General features: G+C 43.8%; 1 protein-coding gene across 1 annotated transcript in view; it reads right to left on the bottom strand.

Annotated features, from left to right (window-relative positions):
• Positions 1–576: 576 nt before the first annotated feature.
• Positions 577–24,690, bottom strand: part of LOC125882482 (NXPE family member 3-like) — an 87,904-nt gene continuing 63,790 nt past the window's right edge. Inside the window, exons 2-8 of the mRNA XM_049566189.1 lie at positions 13,123–13,203; positions 12,574–12,723; positions 11,567–12,016; positions 4,789–5,084; positions 1,729–1,799; positions 1,217–1,417; positions 577–1,134 (exon numbers count right to left, since the gene is read on the bottom strand). Coding sequence (XP_049422146.1) covers positions 590–1,134; positions 1,217–1,417; positions 1,729–1,799; positions 4,789–5,084; positions 11,567–12,016; positions 12,574–12,663 — 1,653 coding nt within the window. The 5' untranslated portion in view covers positions 12,664–12,723; positions 13,123–13,203 and the 3' untranslated portion in view covers positions 577–589. The remainder of the gene's footprint in view (positions 1,135–1,216; positions 1,418–1,728; positions 1,800–4,788; positions 5,085–11,566; positions 12,017–12,573; positions 12,724–13,122; positions 13,204–24,690) is intronic.

Below are 24,690 nucleotides of genomic sequence, written 5' to 3' on the forward strand. Positions count from 1 at the left end.
CTTCGCTTCCAGGAAGGATGTTTTTGCCGTTTTGGGATACGGCAGAAGCATAATATATCAGTTAGCCCCACTGGTCGGCAAACCAATGGGGCTTAGTGCAATGAATACATCACCTTGTTTTTTGCTCCAATTGGCTATCGTGCTACCCAATTGCATGCCGCGGCATTTAATATGCCTCAGTTAGTGCCACCCCTTGGGTAGGAAGGGTGTATTGGTGAGGGCTAGACTCAAAATCTTTCTAGATTTGAGTCTGGGTAAAAAGGTAAATAATAAATTTCACCCCATGTGCCTTATTGTTTATGTATAAAGTAATAATGACAGAACAACACATACCTTTTTGTTTATGTGTGAATTACTGAGTAATAATGTAAAAAGAGTGGAAACTCCATTGTATAGATCACAACCCCAATCTAACTAAGTACAGAAAGGGTATGGAGAGGAAACAGTAGATACCTCTTAGGTCCATGTCCCATCATGGAGGGGGTGGGGTTTATGACCTATACTGCAGCCAGTCACTATGTTTAAACACAGTCTGAGGAAGAAAGAGACATAATGTGTAAACTCAGCATGTGCTTTAATAACTGTCCCTCTAAGGGCATATGTAAGACAAGAGAAGGTCAATCATATTCTTAACAATGGGAGGTTGTGGGTGGAGGCTGTGTGGCAGGTGGTGGGCCACGACCATCTCCCAGGCATCAATCAGATGAACATTCAGTCCTTTGAACATGAGTCTGAGCACCTTATCACGCTGCAGAGTGTACCAGTCACTGTTGGTTAATGTTTCATAAAGTCCCTTTAAAACTTTGGGGTTTCCTGTCCGGATAACAACCAGCGTGCCTGGAGCCCTGTCCAGCAGCCTCACAACTGCCCTGCGGATGCTCCGGATCCGCTGGATGTAGATCTCCACAGGGAAAGTGCTGAAGTGAGACCAGATACCAAAAACTACGACAGTATTGATGCCTCCATTTACACCATCTAGTTCATTAGCAATGTAACGAAGCTCGCTGGTGTGGACCATGTTAAAACGGATAGGAGGACCGTGGCAGCGGAATGTCACCAAGATGTTGTTTGTATAGTGTAAGGCCATGAAAGGTCCAACTTGCCTCTGGCTGTGCAGGTCGACCTCCTTAAGATCTAAAAGTATGAGAGGGAACAGATTAGTGTGAACAGTGTGAACAAAATCAAAGTGTTGCCAGAAATCCTGTGGATCAGCTACCTGGTAGAGCTCTGAGGTATTCAAACCACTGCCTGATGGTGGAGTCTCCATACATGTGGACCACCTTGCCTTTCAGACACTGACTGATGGCAGAGGTGTTGAATTGATGAACTGTGGGGCCTCCTAGTGCTCGCCACATACCATGGTAGTAATAGCCAGAGGGTCCAGATGTCACATTGCTTCTCATAACCTCTGGCTGACCTGAGAGGAAGTTAAAGGATAAGGGTGGGGTTAGTTAATGCCTTTGTTATTGCCAACAAATCCCTTGAAAATACCAGAACCAAGGCAGAAAGTGTGAACCTTTTATGTACTATCTTTATGTCTGAGAGACTAGATACACTGCTAACAGCTGGTACCCTGTTATGAACTTTTAACCCAGTACTTCATGCTCCTGGGGAGAACATGACCCAGAAGTAAGTAGAATATTTTTTTCCTGCCTGTTTTACTTTCGTCTGTCACATTCAGTTTTGAATTGTCATTATAGGTAGCGGTGGCATTAAATCATGCTTTACCTTCCTCTTTTGGCAATATGCTGACACTGTCAGGTCCGGAAGCCTGAATGAGGACTTTCATGTTGACACCACTGAAAAGGAACACACATAATAAAAAACCCTCACTCACACATTAACAAAAGAAAGCAGGACAAACACTTTGAATCATTTTATGAAGTTAAATTTAGATAACTCAAGCACTTGTCACTTGACATGTTTATGTATTCTATGTTTTGTCTCTTTAATGCAGCAGAGGGCTGTACCACGAAGCCAGTTCAACAGAGCCTGAGCTGGCTCGACAAACCCTAAAGCAGTGATGAGATACTTGATTCCTTTTACGAACTCGAGTTTGTATGAGTCCCTCACCAAAGTGAATCAGGTTTTCGTTTGAGTCAGTCACCCAGAGTGAGCACACTAGTCAGGTAAGGGAGGGGCTCTCTGAGCAGGGTGAGAGTGCAAGTGACCTTTGTGCTGCCGGTGAGCTGGGGATACTGAGTGAGTGAGTGAATTGTTTGTTTTCTGTAGCCTCAGCCTGTAATACAGCTCATCTCAGGGCAGGGAGGAGACAGAAGAGTTGAGTTGAAATAAGGACTAGAGCTGTTGCTTCTCCCACTGGGCTAATACAAATTAATGCATTAGCTTGATATATTTACACAAATGCAGTTAGAATAACAGTTGAGTGGCATGTTGCCTAGTCTCCTCTTTGCGGTTAGCTTGTGGCAGTAATGGAGACGATGACTTGTAACTCCTGGGTCAGTAAAAAGAATCTTGAGTTTTGAATGATTCGTTCATGACTCGCACATCACTACCCTAAAGCCTCAGTCAGAGAAAACCAGTACCACCAAGGTTGTTATCAACTTGCTCTGTTAACACAGGCTTTCTTCTTGAGGCTCTTTATGCGTTCCCATGAAATGAGTCAAATCCCTTGTTCAGTGCGTCGTTTGACTTTTAAAAATGATCAATCCCTGCCACCTATTTCCACCTTTAAACAACTTTAAAGAAAGTATTACATTAAAAAACAACACTGCTGCTTCAATTAAGGTGTGAGAGGAATGCTTGCAGAAAATGACTTATTGTGTGAATCCACAAGTTAACACATTTATTTTACCACACAGCTCTTTACCTTTAAACTGGACACGGCAGATTTTAACTTTATACTGAAGCACTGTGTTTACGTACACTGACACTGTCCAAAAATGAAGGATATGTAAAATTAACTTTAGTTTCTGTGCAAATCAAAGTAAAATGAATTCTAGTGATGAAATGTTATCTGTGATAAATACCAGCAGCCTGATCTATTAGTTGTAATGCAAGCAAACATCATACTGATTGATAATTTGGTTGAGACTCTCTTTTCCCTGCTTGTTTTTATCGTATCCTATTGTTTTTTAGTCTTTTAGTTTTTAGCTCCAGTGTTTCCTCATGGGGGGTCTCCACACTGGGAGGCGTGTTCGGTCTGCCCACGCAGACGTCGGCCCGGAGATCCCTCAGGCCCGGGGGACTGGGGGGCTTACACCACGTGTGGAGTACACCCTGGTCTATCTAGGTTGGGGTGGTCTCTGTGGTGGCACTCCCTGTGGCCGTCGGCTGTGGCGCCTCTCGGTGTGGATGGCTCCCCATAGGTGTTTTTTTCCTCACCTGGTGCCTCAGTTCCTGCTATGTTACTATACTGACAGTAGAGTGCCGTGGCGTGCCTGCGAGCATGTGTGTGTTATATGTGGGGTGTGGAAGGGATGGGTTTTCCAGTTTGTTTTGTGAAGCACTTTGTGTTGCATTTTTAATGTATGAAAAGTGCTATATAAATAAAGTTTTATTTGATTTGATTTGATTTGATTTGATTTGATTTGGTGCACTGTTTGCTTTCACCCATCCAACATCTCACACTACACGCAGCACTACTGCAGACACACACCTTGTCTACTGACTCAACTGATAAACACATCTCATCATTGCCTTTGTTTTGGGTTTCTGGGGTTTACCATTATTCTCTTTATGTAAATAAATGTATCAATTTGCCTTCAGCCAGTGTCTCATTTTTTGTCATGACTTCGGAGCAAGGCCATGACAACCTAAATGGAAAACTGCTTGAAAGCTCATAACATATTTCACAAAAGTCAGCCTCTAAAATCCATTTTGAGTGAAAGGCGGTGTATCTATCTTTCAGAAAACTACTTCAGAGACTACCTTGCCAGGAGAAGAGCAGACAGTAGCTCCAGAGAGGGACCTTGAGAGGCCGTTTACACGTACATGGTGATTTTGATTAACAGAGACATCTTCCTTCGTTTGTGCCCTTCGTTTACACGCAAACGGAGATTTCTCCTCTGAAAACGAGTCGTTCTAAAAACTCCGGCCAGAGTGGAGATTTTGGAAAACTCCGGTTGCGCGTTTGCATGTTAACGGAGATAAACGGAGATAAACGGAGTTATAGGCAGCCGACGTCACAGTATGCGCCGTAACTTGCGCCTGTGTCAAAAGTGCGACCTATGTTGCTATGGTGACAATGGATACATGGAAGGCTTGAGCTTCTCATTGCACTGCCACCTACAGGTTTGGCATGCTCTGGTGTATATATTCACGGGTAAGTGTAAACGAAGATCTTTTTGAAAATGGAGACGGTGAAATGTCCGTTTATGAAAATAGCCGGCAACGTGTAAACGGCCTCTGAGTCAGCAGCTGTAGCAAGTCAAATTCAGCCGGTACAAACCCCACCGCCAGAGGTCACAGTGGATTGGCAGGCTGACCTGTGGTTTTTCCAACCCACCTTACATGAAACCACACCCACTTCTGCATGACAAAAATGGGTTGCCAGAGCCAATGATTGGTAGACAGCCTACTGCTATCCAGCACCACTGAAAGAGACTGCGGCCAGCTAGCAAGCCCACCCCACGTTCCCTCCACCTCATTCCCTGCCACTCAGACTACAAAGCTGGAGAGTTAACTGATCCGCTAGGGTGAGGTCTGGGATCAGATCTCCGCCGTTGGGTTTGACAGCTCTCATTAACAGATTTTATTAAGTAGCAAGAAGATAAGACTTCAAGAGAAGTCATGAAAAATGCCAGTCCTGTCTCTCTTCTCCCTCACCTTTGAAAGAGCTTCCTCTCGTCTTCCTTGAGGTTTGGTCTGTATATTTGCCTGGAGTGGCTGATTCTGGCATCACAGCTCAGCTTCTTTGGCTTGTAGCAGAACCAAGGCTCACCTGTACGGAGGTCAGTGTAGTTGCAAAGAGGTTTCTGGGTTGGACGTAGGCAGACGTTACAGAGGGTAGTTTCAGAGTGTGAGCCTGAGCGGAAGCGGCTGCTGAAGGTAACCCTGTCAGGCTGTTCTCTGGTCACCCTCCTCAGCACAGTGATAGCCTCACTAGAATGAACCAGCGTCACCTGGTAGGATAGAGAACCAGAGTTTTTGACTAAAAATCTACAATCAGTTGCTGGAAATGAGACCTTGGCTTTGTATGAAATGGGAAAGTACCAAAGTTTCTAAAATGACAAAAAAAAAATTGAGTGACAAATCTGACACTGTTATTACTAACTGAATTACTAACACTTGCTCATGTCATCACACAGAGTTTTGCCGCCTTCCGCTTCCTGCTTGAGTCGGCATCCTCCGTCACTTCGGCTCTTAATTTATAACTTTAAACCAGTTTTATGCCACGTCTAATGAACTACTTTTAATGATTTTATTTGTTTAAAGTCTGTTCGTTTGCCGGATGGCCGATCTCGTGTTTTTGATTGGCGGATTTTGAGCTTTTTGGACACAGGTGACTGGTAACACAGCCGCACCCCAAACTTCATTATAGTTTCGATAACTTTTAGCAACAATCTAGTTTTTCTCTGCTCTACTGGATTAACTACAATGATGCTGCCTGCCTGAGAGTGAAAGTCCCCGTGAACACTTCGGCCACCCCAGAAGCCTTTTTGCACCTTCTGTGCCATTTTCTGGACACTGGAGTGACTGCAGCTACCTGGCGAAACTCACTGGTTTCTCCCAGACACTCATTCCCCTCTACGCGCCAGTAAGTCCCGCTTTCTACCGGACCCCAACCCACCTCTGAGTCAACACACTTTTGGATTCCCCGCGCGTAAGTTTGTAAGTTTTTAAGTTTTTACTGTGGCTCATACCAACTGCTAAAAAAAACAAAACAAAAAGAAAAAACTTGAGAAGGTAGCTTTCTGGAGAATATAATCACGTCATTACGCATTACACCGTTGCTGCCGGAGTTTGTTTTCTGCTTCCTTGGCTACCCCATCTGTCCCCCATGGCTCCACTCACCTCTCCACACCACTGTGACAGCTGTATCCACAAAACCCAGAAGATCGTGGAGCTGGAGCAGCGCATTTCAAATCTCTACTGGATTAGGGATGAAGAGGCGCGGCTTGACTCCGTTGTCGCTTCAGGTCCTGGTCCCCCTGGCAATCCTGCGGATCTGGACTCCATCCCAGAATTTGGTCCCGGCTCCATGGATACAGCAGATCCCAACCCCACTGGCTTGGCCCTAGCTGAGCGGTCAGCCTCGGCTCCTCAGCTCCGAGCTGATGATCCAGCCGCCACAGCGACATCCAGGCCGGCCTCCTCAGCTGCAGCCCCACATCCTCCGGCGGAGGACCCGTGGCTGCTGCTGGGGGCCAAGCCTAAATGGGCGAGCAGCAGTGCAACTTTAGCTACTTTCACCTTCAGTCCAAATCCGAGGTTCAGAACTAACAACTCCACTCCCAACCAAGAGCCATGGTCCACAGTACATGGAAAAAAGCGAGCGAGGTCCAGCCCGAAACATGCTCCACCTTGTGAGCTCCAACTGGAGAACAGGTGTAACATCTTGAGTGTTGAGGAATTCCCTCTGCTGCAAACTGTCCATTCCCCTCCTGTTTGCCCTTCGACTGATTCACTGCCAGCAGCCCGGGGGGTTGTGGGGTCTGTTTCGGGACCCCCGTTCAGGTCCGCGACCTCCTCCTCCAGGCGCAGGATCGTGAAGGAGGCTGCTCTCAGGGCGAGACGCTCTGTCTTCCATGCCGTGAAGGGTCGTGTGAGCCCCCAGCCATGAGGTTGTGACCTCTCCGAACACTCCGCAAACAGTCCCCACAGAGCAGCGGCGCTCGCCCCCTCGTCCTCGGCCACTGTCCCCCCCCCCCAACCACCGCCATAGTGGGTGACTCCATAACCAGGAACATTCACTTTTTAAATTCCACCACCCACTGTTTTCCAGAAGCCACTGTCACAAAAATCAGAGATGAACTCCCGGACCTACTGCAGTCATTTCCACACTCCATTAAACATCTGATCTTGCACATCGGAAGCAACGAGGTGGTCCGGGGTCAGTCTGAGCTGCTAAAGAGCGATTTTCAGAAAACAGAAAAACAGTCTGTTTTCTGCCTTGAAAGACTGCGGGTTGTCAATCTTCATCAGCGGCCCTCTTCCCACACTCGGCCTCGGCGCAGAGCCGTTCAGTCGGCTCCTTCAACTCCAGTCTTGGCTCCGAACCACCTGCAATATCCACGGGTTTTATTTCATAGACAATTTTAACTTATTTTGGAACCGCCCCTCCTTTTATTGACATGACGGACTTCACCCGAGCAAGTTAGGAAGCCGCATGTTAGCAGCCAACATACAGCACACCGTACACAAAATGCCACTCACACATGTGTGACTGTTTACGTGCCACACCCCCTTCTCATTGCCTGCCTCTTCTTCTACGGAGCATTCTATAGTCATTGCCTCCCGTAGCTCCCCCTACAGGCTCCAGCTGCCACTAACCTCTACAGACAATCCCTCCTGCTTTCCTATTGCCCCAACTACTGGGCTGGTCTCTACTGTCCCACAGTCTCCCACCTTCATACCCGTAGTAATGAACAACAGACATCACAAACGTCAAAAACACAAAACCCACAATTTCCAGTATCTGCAACCACTGTCACAATCACAATCTGTCTGCAAAGCTGGTCCCAAGTCTCTTAAGCTGGCATTGTTGAATGCTCGCTCGATCAACAACAAATCACCCACGCTGAATGATTTTTTCATCGCTAGAGATTTAGATTTCATGTTTTTCACCAAGACCTGGCAAAGGGATGAAGATTATGTGTCCATGAAGGAGCTATGCCCGCCTGATTGCGCATTCATATGTGCCCCAAGGACCACTGGCTGTGGTGGTGGCCTTGCTTTGTTGTACAAAGACAGTTTCTCCTTGAGGAGAGTGAATTGTGGAACTTTTACCTCATTTGAACTGCTTATTTCTAAAGTTGGCCGCTCTAACCCATTTTATTGTATTTTAATTTATCGCCCTCCTGGTATTAATGGCGCCTTTCTGGCTGAATTCAGTGACTTTTTGGCTTCCATCACTAAATTTCAAAGAATTTTAATGCTTGGGGATTTAATGTGCCTGTAAATAACGCCAGAAACTCCTTTGCTAATAATTTTATAAATCTCACCTAATCTTTTCATTTCGTGCAACATGTCAATGGCCCGACATACATTAAGGGAAACACGCTGGACCTTGTTTTTACACTTGGTTTGGACATTGATTGTATCATCTCTGAGGAGCTGCCCGTCACTGATCACAACTGCATCCTGTTTAATTTGTCTATTATTTCTGATTGTTCAACCAGCAAGTGTACAAAACTCACCCGTATGTTAAATAACCTCTGCTGAGAAATTCTCATTTGCTTTTAACAGTGTGGCGCAGCCTGTTAGTATTAATGTTGACGTTGACTCCCAAGTTTTAACTTTTAACTCACACTGCTCTGCTATTCTTGATAAGATTGCTCCTTTAAAGCCTCGAACTATCCCCACAGCTAATCCCACTCCCTGGCTGAACGACGACATCTGCTGCCTTCGTCATAAATGTCGGAGAGCTGAGCGATTGTGGAAATCAAGCAAGCTTCATGTACATCGTCTTTATTCCTGTGGAATCATCTTCCTGTTACGGTCCGGGAGGCAGACACCGTCTCCACATTTAAGACTAGACTTAAGACTTTCCTCTTTGATAAAGCTTATAGTTAGGGCTGGCTCAGGCTTGCCCTGTACCAGCCCCTAGTTAGGCTGACTTAGGCCTAGTCTGCCGGAGGACCCCCCTATAATACACCGGGCACCTTCTCTCCTTCTCTCCCTCTCTCTCTCGTATTCTATTTCTGCATCTTGCTAACTCGGCCATTCTGGATGTCACTAACTCAGCTTCTTCTCCAGAGCCTTTGTGCTCCATCGTCTCTCAGATTAACTCATATCACAGCGGTGCCTGGACAGCGTGACGTGTGTGGTTGTGCTGCTGCCGTGGTCCTGCCAGATGCCTCCTGCTGCTGCTGCCGTCATTAGTCATTGGTCATACTTCTACTGTGGTACAACATATTGTACCACAGTAGCCAGAACTATAACTATAATATTATTACTTTCAATAATGTAAGCTACTGTCATTACCTGCATCTCTCTCTCTGTCTCTCTCTCTCTCTCTCTGTCTCATTGTGTCATGCGGATTACTGTTAATTTATTATGGTGATCTGTTCTGTACGACATCTATTGCACGTCTGTCCGTCCTGGAAGAGGGTTCCCTCCTCAGCTGCTCTTCCTGAGGTTTCTACCATTTTTTTTCTCCATTAAAAGGGTTTTTTTGGGGAGTTTTTCCTTATCCGCTGCGAGGGTCATAAGGGCAGAGGGATGTCGTATGCTGTTAAGCCCTGTGAGGCAAATTGTGATTTGTGATATTGGGCTTTATAAATAAAACTGATTGATTGATTGATTTTAAAGAACTGTTAGCTGAATTCAATTCTGTTGTTAGGGTAGCCAGAGCGTCTTATTTTAAAAATCTCATCATCTCCAACAAGAGAAATCCCAGGGTCATTTTTGACACTATAAGTAGCATTACTGGTGCGCAACCGCCTGCTCTACCTGTGTCCTCTGATGAGGACTGTAGCAATTTTTTAATGTATTTTATGAATAAGGTTGCCAGTGTCAAGGCCAGTATAACACCCTCCTCCACCTCCCTTCCTGATCCTCCCAAACAACAATCAATTATTGACAATTTCTCACCTGTCTCCTTACAAGACTTAGCAGATCTTGTGTGCACTATGAAGATCTCTTCTAGTCCGCTGGATATCCTGCCCACAACTTTGCTGAAAAATGTTTTCAGCACTATTGGTCCATCTCTGCTCTCCATAATCAATAGCTCACTGGTTTCTGGTCGTGTCCCGTCCCATTTCAAGCAAGCGGTTGTTCAGCCGCTTCTCAAAAAGCCCAATCTGGACCCCGATGTTCTTAGTAACTACTGGCCCATTTCCAAGCTGCCCTTTGTGTCTAAGATTCTAGAAAAAGCAGTTGCAAACCAGTTGGTGACAGCGTTGAACAGTTACAGTATCTTAGATAAATTTCAGTCCGGTTATCGTCAGTTACATTCCACAGAAACTGCTCTTCTCAGGGTCTCCAATGACATCATGATGGCCTCCGATGCCGGTAAATCCACTATCCTGGTTCTGCTTGATCTCAGTGCAGCCTTTGACACTGTTGATCACCACATCCTTTTAGACAGGCTGAGAGACAGGGTAGGAATCTCAGGGACCGCTCTTCATTGATTTAAATCCTATCTGTCTGATCAATCCTTTTCTGTGGCTGTTGGCCCTCATAAATCAGAGTTTGCCCCCCTTTCTTGCGGGGTGCCCCAAGGTTCATTGCTTGGGCCTATCCTCTTTATGCTATACATGCTCCCTCTCAGAGATGTCATCAGCAATTTTGAAGGTATCTCATATCATATGTATGCAGATGACCTCCAGTTATATTTTTCTTTTAACCCTGATAGGACCGATGGAATTGACTCACTGTACGATTGTATGAATGTAATTAAGGACTGGATGTCTTCTAACTCCCTTCAGCTGAACGCAGCTAAAACTGAGATTTTAATTATTGCACCTGATGCCTCAGCATCTAAAGTGGCCAGCTGCTTAGGGTCCCTCAGTGCAAATGTTCGCCCCAAGTTGAGAAACCTTGGGGTCACATTTGATCAGGCCACGCTCTTCGATGACCACATCAAAACTGTCACTCGCTCCTGCTTTTTCCACCTCAAAAACATTTCCAAACTCAGATCCACGTTAACTTATTCCGAGCTAGAAATGATCATCCAGGCTTTTATTTCCTCACGTCTGGATTACTGAAATTCTCTTTTTACCTGTCTAAATAAAACTTCATTAGACCGCCTCCAGCTGGTCCAGAACGCTGCCGCCAGGCTTCTGTCCAGATCTCATAAGTTCACTCACATCACTCCAGTCCTGGCATCCCTGCACTGGCTCCCTGTTAATTTCAGGATCCAGCACAAGATTCTAACCATCACTTACAGAGCCCTCCATGGTCAAGCACCTGCATACTTGACGGATCTGGTGTCCTTTCACTGTCCTGTCAGGTCACTGCGGTCCGCTGAAGGCCACCTACTTACTGTCCCTCACACAAGATTAAAGACGAAAGGTGATAGAGCCTTTAAGGCTGTTGCACCGAAATGGAGGAATGCACTACCTCATGAGCTGAGAGCGACCTCTTCCGTGGACATTTTTAAAAAGCAGTTAAAAACACATCTGTTTAGGCTTGCGTTCCATTAATTGTCCATTGTATCATCTCTGTATTTCGCTGCACTTTACTTTTTATTTGTTTTTGTGTATTTTGCATTGTATCTGTTATTGTATTTTTTGTATTTTATCTTGTGAAGCACTTTGTGAGTCCTCTCTGTGAGAAGTGCTGTATAAATAAATTTACTTACTTACTTACTTACTTACTTACTAACTGCACACGTTGTGCGCACGGTTTACAGGCATAGCAACAGTAACAAAGGAAGACAAGCTTAGCTTTAACAGCCACATTTAACAACATTAACACATTTAATAGTTTTTAGCATCACCTCAACCTGCGCGTCTCCTTCCCAGGGTAAAGAGAACACAGCAGAGTAGCTCCCATTGAGATGATCCACCACTTGCCCAGCTACACCTGCACCAAGCTTCAGGTTGTGCAAGCGGGCGAGTAAGAGGTCCCCCCCATACTCCTTGGAACGGCCCTGAAAGTCAGACATTGTTATCATGACCTCCAGCTGATCCCCTACATGCCACTGTCCTCCTCCCCTCCTTGGGAGAATGGTGAAGGTGCTGTGAGCTGGATCACTGGTATTCTCCAGGGAAACAGGAGATGGCAAAAGTGGAGTTTCAGGCCAAGCAATGGAGTCTACTAGGAGGCGTTCTTCCACAGTGTCCTCATGGGAGTGTGGCTGGAAGGTGCAGAAGCCGTGACGCTTGTCGGGGTCAGTGGAAACTGTTGATACATTGATGGTGGATTGTTTAGGATGGTGGACTTTATGCTGAAAGTGGCAGGGGATCAAAGAGAGATGGTGACTATTAGATGCATCAAACAATTGTGCTGAAAGGAAATGTACAAAATAAGGGCCAAGAGATAAGACTATATGAGTATTTTGGGGGGATTGATAGCTGCTGTTAACATCTGCTCATGGGAGAAGTTAAAGATACTCAATCTGTTTTGTACAAGTCAAGAACCTGATTTTTTAAATTCAAATTCAAAGGTTTCTTTGTGGATGCTGCAAGGCCCTGTTTACTAAAATGTATATGTCACTGGCCCAGAAGCACTAGAGAGGCTGTTTGACACCTGGTGGTTTGACATGAGAGAGGAAGCTTTTCACAGCTGTGAGACACATTGAACTGTACTGCATACAGATTGAATATAACCGCGCTAAAGATACAGAATATCAGGGACATAGGGGTAGATTTTGGGGCTGGGAATACAGTTGCAGGACTAAGAGGGAAAATACCTTTTAACTCAAATGATATTTATGTGCAGTAAGGAACATTACTGTAATCAGCATCTACCCTTCAAGCAGTCCAACAACAATCACGTTCTTACCTGCATGTTTAGTAGCACAAAGACTAAGACAAAGACAACCAGTAAGACGAAGATGATGATGCTTGTCCTATTAGAAGCGATGGCCTTCATGGTCGGTGATCAGTCTTTATCTCTGGCTGCAGCAGAGCCCTGTAAGCACTTTCTCTGGTACTGGATTAAAAACAAAAAAGAAAGGGTTAACTGACACCTACAGTAAATAATATCACTTGTGTGGCATGAGGAGGACAGTAAAGGTTGTTGCAGCAATGCTCCCTTGGGAATTACACCCAAGGTAATTACTGAGAATGCTTTAAGGTAGTGAGGACAAACAGGTTTGAATGAATCCACCGGGTCAGAAACATGTTGCCATAAAAAGATGGAATTTATTTAATAAAAATGAACCAATATGCAACTTCAAGCTATAGTGTCATGAACACCAGGATTAAATAAAGAGCTAATCAGTGATAAACTAATAATAACTAGCACTCAGGCAGGAGAGTGAGGACAGGGCTGGGACTAACAACGACAGCAGGGAATCAAAAAGGGGAGAAGGGTTCACAAACTAACCACCTGAGACACTGCACACGAATGAAAAAGGAATTGTGAGAAACACCACCAGGGGACTGGACTGCTGCCCTGCACCCACAGCACCTGTCAAAAAGGGAAAGAGGGTGATTTCAGTTTTTCTCAGTTGCTTTACTGCATTTCTCTGATCAGAATTTAAATTCTCATAACTGTTAGTTCAACCTCCACAACATTTAGTCATTTGTGCACATCATAATAGCAGTTTCTCATTCTTTCCACCAAATTGCAAATGCTTTTGGACATGCATTAATTGCTTTCATACAATTCTCTGCTGTTTTATAACATTATCATTTGCTTATGTCATGTCAATCAAAATGAACTATACTTAATGCCGAATAGTCATTCCCTATAAAACTAATAGTCTTCATTTCATTGCTTGAGTCATTACATACAAAAATGTTGAACTAATTTTCAAAATCTGTCAAGCAAATTTTATACATTTCTTTATATTTTTTCCTGAGAATGTCTCCTAAATTGAACAATTTCTCTCAGATGAACCTCAGCTTTCACTGATGAGGAGGAGTGTGTGAAGTATTAGTTGTAACCAATGATAAGCCACTTCTTCACAGTCACTCAAAGCTGAATCCCATGAACCTTCACTTGGCAAACATATATGAATCGAGCAGGACATAGTGTGTACCATTTCTACAATACTGTGACACAGAAATGGAAGGTCAGTGTCGTGGAACAGGGATGAGGATGCGGGGAGGAAGCGGAAGGGTATGTGGCCAGACAGACAGGAATGTCTGGATGTGCATGAATGATACTGTGTATGTTGTATACCAATATGTACTGCAATATTGTTTACAGTTGTGCATTTGTGCAGTTGTACCAAAGGGTGTTTCTTATGTTTGTTGTCAATAAGTAAGTGTGTATTTTTCTTTTGCACAATGCTGTGAACAAATTAGAATTGCAGTAAAAATGTGAAACATACGTATTCAGTGTCTCGTATACTCTGTTACCTCACCAAATACAGTAATGTGTAACTTTACTGTAGTTTTCAAATGGCTGTGCAAATAGTGTATAGTGCTGTCTTGAGTATTGTCAGGTAGTGTCACCAAGATCTGACTTTTTTGCACTGGAAAACACTTAACTGTCATAATGAAAACATGACAAAGCCATTTGACTTTCTTGTTCATAAACAATGGTGTCAGGACTTTTCATTTTGATGACACTGACACTTTCATTGACATGAATACTTGCTTTTGAGGAATGGACTATCCATTTTGAGCAAGTGACACAGTTTTGCAGGTTATCAACTAGGTTTTGCAGTTTGCACTAATTGTTTTGAGAAATGCACTAACTAACTAACTAACTATATATATATATATATATATACGTACATATATATATACCTACACACACACACACACACATACACACACACATCACATCATTGGATGGATGGATGTAGGTATTTATAAAAAGAACTTTCAATCTTACTAAGTAAAATGTCTTTTTTTTCAATATAAATCCAATTACAAAAAAGGTTTAAGTTAAAACTTTAAGTTTAAGCCTTTAGGTGAGAGGGTAGTATGGGTGAAAATGGAATTCAATTCAGTTCAATTCAATTTTATTTATAAAGCCCTATATCACAAATCACAATTTGCCTCACAGGGCTTTACAGCATACGACATCGCTCTGTCCTTATGATCCTCACAGCGGATAAGGAAAAACTCCCCCAAAAAAACCCTTTAATGGGGAAAAAAAACGGTAGAAACCTCAGGAAGAGCAACTGAGGAGGGAACCCTCTTCCAGGATGGACAGACGTGCAATAGATGTCGTACAGAACAGATCAGCATAACAAATTAACAGTAATCCACATGACACAATGAGACAAAGAGACAAAGAGAGAGAGAGAGAGAGAGAGAGAGAGAGAGAGAGAGAGAGAGAGAGAGATATGCAGGTAATGACAGTAGCTTACAACAACATTATTTAAAGTAATAATATTATAGTTATAGTTCTGGCTACTGCGGTACAATATGTTGAAAGTATGTATTAATATCTGGCAGTATACAAGTGTGACAATAGTCATATGTGTATAATAACAGTAGAAGTATGACTAATGACTAATGATGGCAGCAGCAGCAGGAGGCATCTGGCAGGACCATGACAGCAGCACAACCACACACGTCACGCTGTCCAGGCACCGCTGCGATATGAGTTAATCTGAGAGACAGTGGAGCACAAAGGCTCCGGAGAAGAAGCTGAGTTAGTGAAATCCAGAATGGCTGAGTTAGCAAGATGCAGTAATAGAATACGAGAGAGAGAAGGAGAGAAGGTGCCCGGTGTATTATAGGGGGGTCCTCCGGCAGACTAGGCCTAAGTCAGCCTAACTAGGGGCTGGTACAGGGCAAGCCTGAGCCAGCCCTAACTATAAGCTTTATCAAAGAGGAAAGTCTTAAGTCTAGTCTTAAATGTGGAGACGGTGTCTGCCTCCCGGACCGTAACAGGAAGATGATTCCACAGGAGAGGAGCCTGATAGCTGAAGGCTCTGGCTCCTGATCTACTTTTGGAGACTTTAGGGACCACGAGTAACCCTGCGTTCTCAGAGCGCAGTGTTCTGGTGGGATAATATGGCACTATGAGCTCTCTAAGATATGACGGAGCTTGACCATTTAGAGCTTTATAAGTTAACAGTAGGATTTTAAAGTCAATTCTGGATTTTACAGGGAGCCAGTGCAGAGAAGTTAAAACAGGAGAAATATGATCTCGTTTCTTAGTTCCTGTTAGTACACGTGCTGCTGCATTCTGAATTAGAGTTTTTAAGGACTTACTAGAGCTGCCTGATAATAGAGAGTTACAGTAATCCAGCCTTGAGGTAACAAAAGCGTGGACAAATTTTTCTGCATCTTTTCGGGTCAGGATAGGCCTAATTTTCGCAATATTACACAGATGAAAAAATGCAGTCCGTGAGGTTTGTTTTAAATGAGAATTAAAAAACAAATCTTGATCAAATATTACTCCGAGGTTTCTTACGGTAGTGCTAGAGGCCAGAGCAATGCCATCTAGAGAAACTATGTCATCAGATAAAGAGTCTCTGAGTTGTTTGGGGCCAAGAACAATAACTTCAGTTTTGTCTGAATTTAACATCAGGAAATTGGTGCTCATCCAAGTTTTTATGTCTTTAAGGCAGTTATGGGGTTTAGTTAATTGATTACTTTCTTCTGGCTTCATCGATAAATACAACTGAGTATCATCCGCATAACAATGGAAATTTATAGAGTGATTTCTCATGATGTTACCTAAAGGAAGCATATATAGAGTAAATAGGATTGGTCCGAGCACAGAACCTTGCAGAACTCCAAAACAAACTTTGGTACATAATGACGATTCATTATGAACGTGAACAAACTGAAAACGATCAGATAAATAAGATTTAAACCAGCTCAGTACAGAACCTTTTAGGCCAATTAAGTGATCCAGTCTCTGCAGTAGAATTTGATGGTCAATTGTGTCAAACGCCGCACTAAGATCTAATAAAACAAGTACAGAGACAAGTCCTTTGTCTGAAGCAATCAGAAGGTCATTTGTAATTTTAACTAGTGCTGTCTCAGTGCTACGATGCACTCTAAATCCTGACTGAAATTCCTCAAATAAATTATTATCATGGAGAAAATCACACAGCTGGTCTGCGACTACTTTCTCAAGGATCTTTGACATAAAGGGAAGATTAGATATTGGTCTATAGTTGGCTAACACCTCTGGATCCAGGGTGGGCTTTTTAGTAGAGGTTTAATTACAGCTACCTTAAAAGACTGTGGTACATAGCCTGTTAATAAGGATATATTGATCATATCTAATATATGAGTGTTAACTAAAGGAAAGACCTCCTTAAGTAGCCTAGTTGGGATGGGGTCTAAGAGACACGTTGATGATTTAGATGAAGAAATCAATGCGGTCAATTCTTGAAGAGAAATTGGGGAGAAGCAATCTAAATATATATTAGGTTTTACAGCTGTGTTTGAGGTTAGATGGGTACTATCTGAGGACAGGAGGTCATGAATTTTGCCTCTAATAGTTAGAATTTTGTCATTAAAAAAGCTCATAAAATCATTACTGCTAAGGGCTAAAGGAATACAAGGCTCAGTAGAGCTTTGACTCTCAGTCAGCCTGGCTACAGTGCTGAAAAGAAACCTGGGGTTGTTCTTATTGTCTTCTATTAATGCTGAGTAATAGTTTGCTCTGGCATTGCAGAGCCCCTCTTATAAGTTTTGAGACTGTCTGTCCAGATCAAACGGGATTCTTCCAGTTTGGTTAATCGCCAATTCCTTTCAAATTTTCGCGATATTTGTTTTAACTTACGAGTTTGAGAGTTATACCAAGGAGCGAACTTTCTTTGCTTTTTTAACTTCTTTTTAAGAGGAGCTACAGAGTCAAGTGTTGTTACTTGGCGAGCCTACAGCGCTATCGACAAAATGATCAAAGTCGGTACAGGAAACCTCTGTTACTGAGGGACTTGGTATTGAATTTAATGACGGAGTAATCTTTTCCTTAAATTTTGCGACAGCACTATCTGATAAACAGTAGTAACTGTTGCTGAGTGGCGTGTAATCGAGTAAAAAGAAATCAAAAGTAATCAGATAATGATCCCATAGCGAGGGATTCTGTGGAAAGACTTTTAGATTATCAATTTCAATTCCATACGTCAGAACTAGATCGAGGGTATGGTTAAAACAGTGAGTGGGTTCATGTACACCCTGACTGAAGCCAATGGAGTCTAATAATGAGATAAATGCGGTAGCCAGGGAGTCATTATCAACGTCGACATGAATGTTAAAATCGCCTACAATAATAACTTTATCTGATTTAAGAACTAAACTGGATAAAAACTCTGAGAATTCAGATACAAATTCAGAATACGGGCCAGGAGCACGGTACACTATAACAAATAAAAGTGGCTGCGAGGTTTTCCAGGTCGGATGTAAAAGACTAAGAACGAGGCTTTCAAATGAATTATAACCTAGTTTATGTTTAGGGCTGATTAACAGGCTAGAGTTAAAAATGGCTGCAACTCCCCCTCCTCGGCCGCTGCCTCGAGGAATGTGGGTATTATTATGACTGGGAGGAGTGGACTCATTTAGACTAACATATTCATCTGGACACAGCCAGGTTTCAGTGAGACTGAGTAAATCAATATGATTATCTGATATTAATTCGTTTACTAACACTGCTTTAGACGATAGAGACCTGATATTTAACAGTCCGCATTTAATTCTCCTGTTTTGTCTTTCTGTCACAGAAGAGGTTTTAATTTTTATGAGGTTGTTATGCACAACTCCTCTTTGTTTAATTTTAGATTTAAATAATTTAGGTGGTCGGGGGACTAAACACCGTTTGTATAAAACTATGAAAACTATGGCTGGGTAACTAAACTAGAAGCTCAGAGAGGCGTATAGGACTGCGACTCTGAGTCCTGGTCTCAACTCTGGGTTGTCAGGGATTTGGAGGATTTAAAGTTTGCCAGGTTCCTAGAAATGAGAGCAGCTCCATCCAAAGTGGGATGAATGTCGTCTCTCCTAATAAGACCAGGTTTTCCCCAGAAAGTTTGCCAGTTATTAACGAAACCCACATCATTTGCTGGACACCACCTGGACAGCCAGCGATTAAATGATGACATGCGGCTAAACATGTCATCACTGGTCAGATTTGGGAGGGGTCCAGAGAAAACTACGGAGTCCGACATCGTTTTGGCATATTCACACACCGAGGCAATATTAATTTTAGTGACCTCCGATTGGCGTAACCGGGAGTCATTGCCGCCGACGTGAATAACAATCTTACTGAATCTACGTTTAGCTTTAGCCAGCAGTTTTAAATTAGATTCAGTGTCGCCCGCTCTGGCCCCAGGGATACATTTGACTATGGTCGCTGGTGTTGCTAACTTCACGTTTCTCAGAATAGAGCTGCCAATAACCAGAGTTTTATCCTCAGCGGGTGTGTCGCTGAGTGGGGAAAAGCGGTTGGAAACGTGAACAGGATGGTGGTGAGCCGTGGGCTTCGGCTTGGAGCTGTGCTTCTGGCGAACCGTAACCCAACCTCCCGGCTGAACGGGAGTTACTGGAGGACAGTTAGCAGAGGCTAAGGCTATGCTATGTGGCTCCACACCGGCTACAGGGGGCTGGCTAACTACTGCAGCTACTGAATGGTTTTCCATGGTGCGGAGCCGCGCTTCTAATTCACTAAGCCTCGCCTCCAATGCAGCAAATAAGCTACACTTGTTACAATTACCACTGTCGCTAAAGAAGGCAGAGGCATAACTGAACATTTGGCACACCGAGCAAGAAAGAGCAGAGGGAGAAGCCATCGCTAACTTTAAACGTGCAAACAACGGCTAAGAGATTAGCGAGAAAGTCGTAGAAAGGAGGAGAGCTATAAGTGCTTAAACAGAACTAGTGTGGGTTAAGACTTGAAGTAGACGTTAAAGCAACGTTAAAGCAACTGAAGTGAGAAAACAGGCTACTAGAATTCACCAGAGCAGTACAGAGACGCTGTCAATTTGAAGTGTTTTTCAGAAAAATTCAAAATGGCGGAAAATCTATATAACTGGAAGTTATGGGTTCTTGAGGCATTCATAATAGGAATGTGTATTTCTGTCCCACAGGACCGTCAAGCAAATTTGGCTTTGATTGAGTCAAAGTTAAGAAAAGTCTATTAGTATTACTGTTTTTCACATTATGCAAATTAGGAAAGATTCCATCATGGGAGCCTTAATTGTCCAAGAGGCATTAAGATATTATTTCCAGTTATGGTGCCAAGTTCGATATCTCCAGCTTATTCCAGGTCACTCCAGTAATTTCAGCAAAGGCATAATTTAGCATATAATGCTAACTAAAGCTATCTAAATTATGAAATGATTCTGTGCATCCCATTCCTCTGTTTTGTCATGGCTGTGTCCCACCGCCACATTTTCCTCAATTTTAATGATGGACAAAAATTTCGGACTCAGTGTGGAAACGTGATTGACACATTATTAAGTCATATTTATTTCTAGATGTGTGACAATTTTGGATAAAATAAACATACTCAGTGTGCATGCCTCCCTATGCTACGCTACGCTAAGCTAGCTCATTGCAAGATGGTTAGTAACACCATTACCAGACTAGAAATAGAAGAGCTTCCAGTAACCTACAGGTCAGACATCTGGAGCCACTGTGGTTTTACTTTGCATAATGTGGACGATGACAAGGGAGCAGTGGATAAAAAACAAAACAAAACAGTGTGTCGGATTTGCTGCATGATAGTAGGTTATATCAGTGGGAAAACTTTAAACATGCCAACTCATTTACCGCGACTTCACCACAGTGTTTCAGTTCGTGGAATTAGAGAAAAACAAGGAGCAATACATGCTTTAATCTAACGTTATCCCCGCAGCATTCGGGCAGCCATTTACAACCGATTCAGACAGGGCAAAAAAAAAAAAAAAAGAAAAAAATTACCACGCCGATTGGTACATTCATAGCCGCAGATAAAAGAGGGCCTACTCTGTCATGGAATGGAGCCCCATTTACAATATTCATTCCTGAGCCCATTTTAGCCAGACTGATTCCTGCTTTGTATGAAAAAAAAACAACAAAGCTCAATTTATGATGTTAGCTTTAATAGATTTAAAGAACAAGGACATTTCAGAAACAGCCCTTTGATATTCTGGCGACCTGTCCAGGATGTACCCCGCCTCTCACTTAGTGTCTGGTGGGATAGGCGCCAGCCTCCCCTTGACCAGGATAAGCGGTTAGGGAAAATGAATGAATGAATGAAACAGAACTGATTCTTTTGTTTTTAATGTGTATCACTACAACGCTACATTTTGTATTTCATAAGAAGCTGTTTTTGTTTTATATGCTGCTAAGAGTACACCCAGAAGATGGGTCACTCAGGTATATAGCCCCATTATTGTTCAAAGTCAAAAAAAGATTATGCTTTATAACATTTGTTTTTGGGGCGGCACGGTGGTGTGGTGGTTAGCACTCTCGCCTCACAGCAAGAGGGTTGCCGGTTCGATCCCGGGCGTGGGAGCCCTTCTGTGCGGAGTTTGCATGTTCTCCCCGTGTCAGCGTGGGTTCTCTCCGGGCACTCCGGCTTCCTCCCACAGTCCAAAGACATGCAGATTGGGGACTAGGTTAATTGGTGACTCTAAATTGTCCATAGGTGTGAATGTGAGCGTGAATGGTTGTCTGTCTCTACATGTCAGCCCTGCGATAGTCTGGCGAGCTGTCCAGGGTGTACCCTGCCTCTCGCCCGATGTCAGCTGGGATAGGCTCCAGCCCCCCGTGACCCTCAAGAGGATGAAGCGGTTAGAAAATGAATGAATGAACATTTGTTTTTACAAATAAATAAATTAAAATGACATCTTTAAATGTGAAAATCAAGAAAATTCTTCTAGCATTTCTACTTTTTTGATGATTAACATGACATGACTGTGCTGAAGTGTGAATTTTATGAACTGTATACCCCTACTAAAAATGAATCCTATAAGGAGGAGAGGTTTTGGTTTTCAAAAACCCTTTATTAGACCAGTGCAGGACCTAATACAGCATAAATCTAACGACTATACACAGGAAAGTGTTGTGCGATCAGAAATTTACAACCAGCTCTTCATCCTCCCCCACAGAGCACAAAACCCTCCCAACAGTCCATGTGTTAAAACCAGCACTGGCTCCAAGCAGCTGGCACCTTGAAGCTGGTTCTTGCGTGTCAGCCAGATAGCCAACTTAGCAGAACCAGAGATGAAGTTCAGCATTACATGAACACACTTCTTTTTGACTGAATACTTAGGACCAAAAATAAACAGAGCAAAAGAAAAGACCTCCCCAAAACCCTGAAACCACCCTCTCAAAAGGTCAAACAGCTGACAACCGTGAACACTCCACAAATAAATGTGCCAAAGTCTCTGTAAGATTACAGAAGGGACAGCCCTCCCCCAGCTCTTGATCAAGGTGCGCTCTGTATCTGTTCGTAGCTATTGCACCGTGTAATCTGCCATACCTGCAGCACAGAACTGTAAAAAGGTGTAAGCCCAGCAGTATCCATACCTTTAAGCTATAGCAGGAAAAGCTGTTCATCATACCCCAAACACCTAGGTCTCCTCAGCAGCAGACGAGCTGTATCGAGTAAGGTGGGGCCACAGTTGTAAAGTAGCCTCTGTGCAGTCTGTAGTCTAAAGGCAGCGATTTTGGCCTGGATGTTAATACGCCCCTGCCCCCCTTCAGCCACAGGCAGGTAGAGGGTTGCTGCCCGGACCCAGTGTTTACCGGACCAGAAGTCATCCAGGATGGCTTTTTGAATATCCTCTATCAGGCCTGCTGGTGGTGTCAGAGCATTGAGTCTGTGCCAAAGAGTCGAGGCAACCAAGTTATTAGCAACCAAAATTCTTCCCCTATACGACAACTGGGGCAGCAACCATTTCCGTTTAGATAACCGAGCGCAGACCTTTTCCCTCACTCCCTCCCAGTTCTTTGCTTGGAAACCCTCAATGCCCAAAAATACTCCCTTTGACATCGTCAGCATAGGTAGAGACAATAGGAGGACAATCAGGGTTTATGGACCCAGGCAGGGAGAGACCACTGAGCCGACCTCTCAACCTGCACAGCAAGGGCTCGATGGCTAAGCTATATAATTGTCCTGAAATCAGACAGCCTTGTCTGATCCCTCGCTGCACAGGGATTGGTCGACTCAGCCCGGCCCTCATCTTAACCATACATTGTGCACCATTATACAATAAACCAATCCAACTCAAAAAAACATCACCAAAACCAAAAGCCCTAAGTGCAGAAAACAAAAAAGAGTGGTCCACTCGATCAAAGGCTTTCTCCTGAACTAGAGAGACAATACCAAAATTAACATTACTATGAGTCCTGCATAGGCTGACCAAATGTCCTCTTTTGCCCGGACATGTCCACTTTTCACGTCCCGTCTGGAGGGTCCGGGGGGTTTTATAAACTGATGATAATGTCCAGTTTTCCGTGTGTTTGTGTGTGTATGTCAGAGTGCAGCACGGGCAGCATATTTCTATCTGAACCCGAACCGAGCCCGACATTATTTAATGACCAAATCACTGAGATTGTGTCACACAGTTGTTACGGTTACAGGCTATTTAACAGGCCGGGCGTGCTCAGCGGAGAGGGAGACCTCCGTGTTTGAGATGGGAGCAGGCGGCGGGAGGTCTGAGGCTTCCAGCGAGAGGAGAGGGAGAAATAAAACAAAATAAGATAAAATAAGAAAAACCTGTCTCCCTCTTTTATTTTATTTTCAGCGTTTAATCAAGGCTGAGGCGGGCGGCTGGAGGTCCGAGACTTCCGGTGATGGGAGTGGTAGAAACAAACAGCCAATGTGTGTGTGTGTGTTATGTTCAGGTGTTGTCATGTAAATAACAATGCCCAAGCAATAAACAGGACAGACCATAGGATTTTATTTATTTTTACACTACATTTTCACTGAAAGCTGACCGAATCCGACCAGAGCCTGAATACAATTTATAGCTACATTTTTGACCAAACCCGGCCCGACCCGTCGGGTACCGTTGGGCTCAGATCACCGCACTCTAGTGTGTGTATGTGTCCCCTATTGGGGCCTATCTGAATTTCTGTCTTTGAGAGATATTATTTTGTAATATAACTGAATTTTCTGACTGTTGCCTTGATCTTAGCAGTGGAATGGTAGGTATATTGTTGACAGAAGACACAAATCTGTGCCTTCCTAACCTCCCACCACAGCTTCAAGGAACTAAACTCGAGCTTATTGTTAAATGACCAGCAAGACTTGACCCTTTCTCCTGGTGAAATGACTAAATCAATACTGACCAAATGATGATCAGTGAAGCCAACTGGATTGATGTGACTATAAACTAACCTGGAGCTGAGACTAGGAGAAATGTAGATCATATCTAATCTGGCTGCACTGACCCTGTTATTACTGACCCTCACCCATGCGTACTGTCTGGACTGTGCGTGTTTGACCCTCCATGTGTCGAAGAGATCCAGGTGTGTGATGATGGTGTTAAGGCTCTGAGCTGACTGTGGGTGGGGCTCCTCACCTATCCTGTCCACTGTGAAGTCTATAGTGCAGTTAAAATCACCACCTATCAACTGCTCCTGATGGTAATTCTTTAACTCATTGTTCAGCAGGGTAAAAAGAACTACTCTTTCAGGGCCTTGATTAGGGGCATATACATTGATAAAACAGAAAACAGAGCCCTCTATTTCTGCCCTAACAATTAACAGCCGCCCCCAAGCGCCCAGCTGACCATCGCACTCCTGCCACTCCCCCACAGTGTGACGGTGAACATCTGCCAAGCCTGCAGTGCAGAGCTGTAGAACGGTGTTAATCCACTGAGGTCAGTATCTTCAGGTTGAAGAAGAAAAAGCTGTTTATCACAGCCCAACCGCCCAGCTCTCCTCAGCAGCAGTCGAGCCATGTCACACCAGCTTGGGACACAGTCATATAGCAGTTTCTGTGCAGTCTGGAGTCTGAAGGAGGCAATCTTTGACTGAATGTTGATCAGTCCCTGTCCCCCTTTAGCCCTCGCTTAACAGGGATTGGCCGACTCAGCCCTGC

Source organism: Epinephelus fuscoguttatus, linkage group LG22 (genome assembly GCF_011397635.1).
Source record: "Epinephelus fuscoguttatus linkage group LG22, E.fuscoguttatus.final_Chr_v1".
In the NCBI taxonomy this organism is placed as follows: Eukaryota; Metazoa; Chordata; class Actinopteri; order Perciformes; family Serranidae; genus Epinephelus; species Epinephelus fuscoguttatus.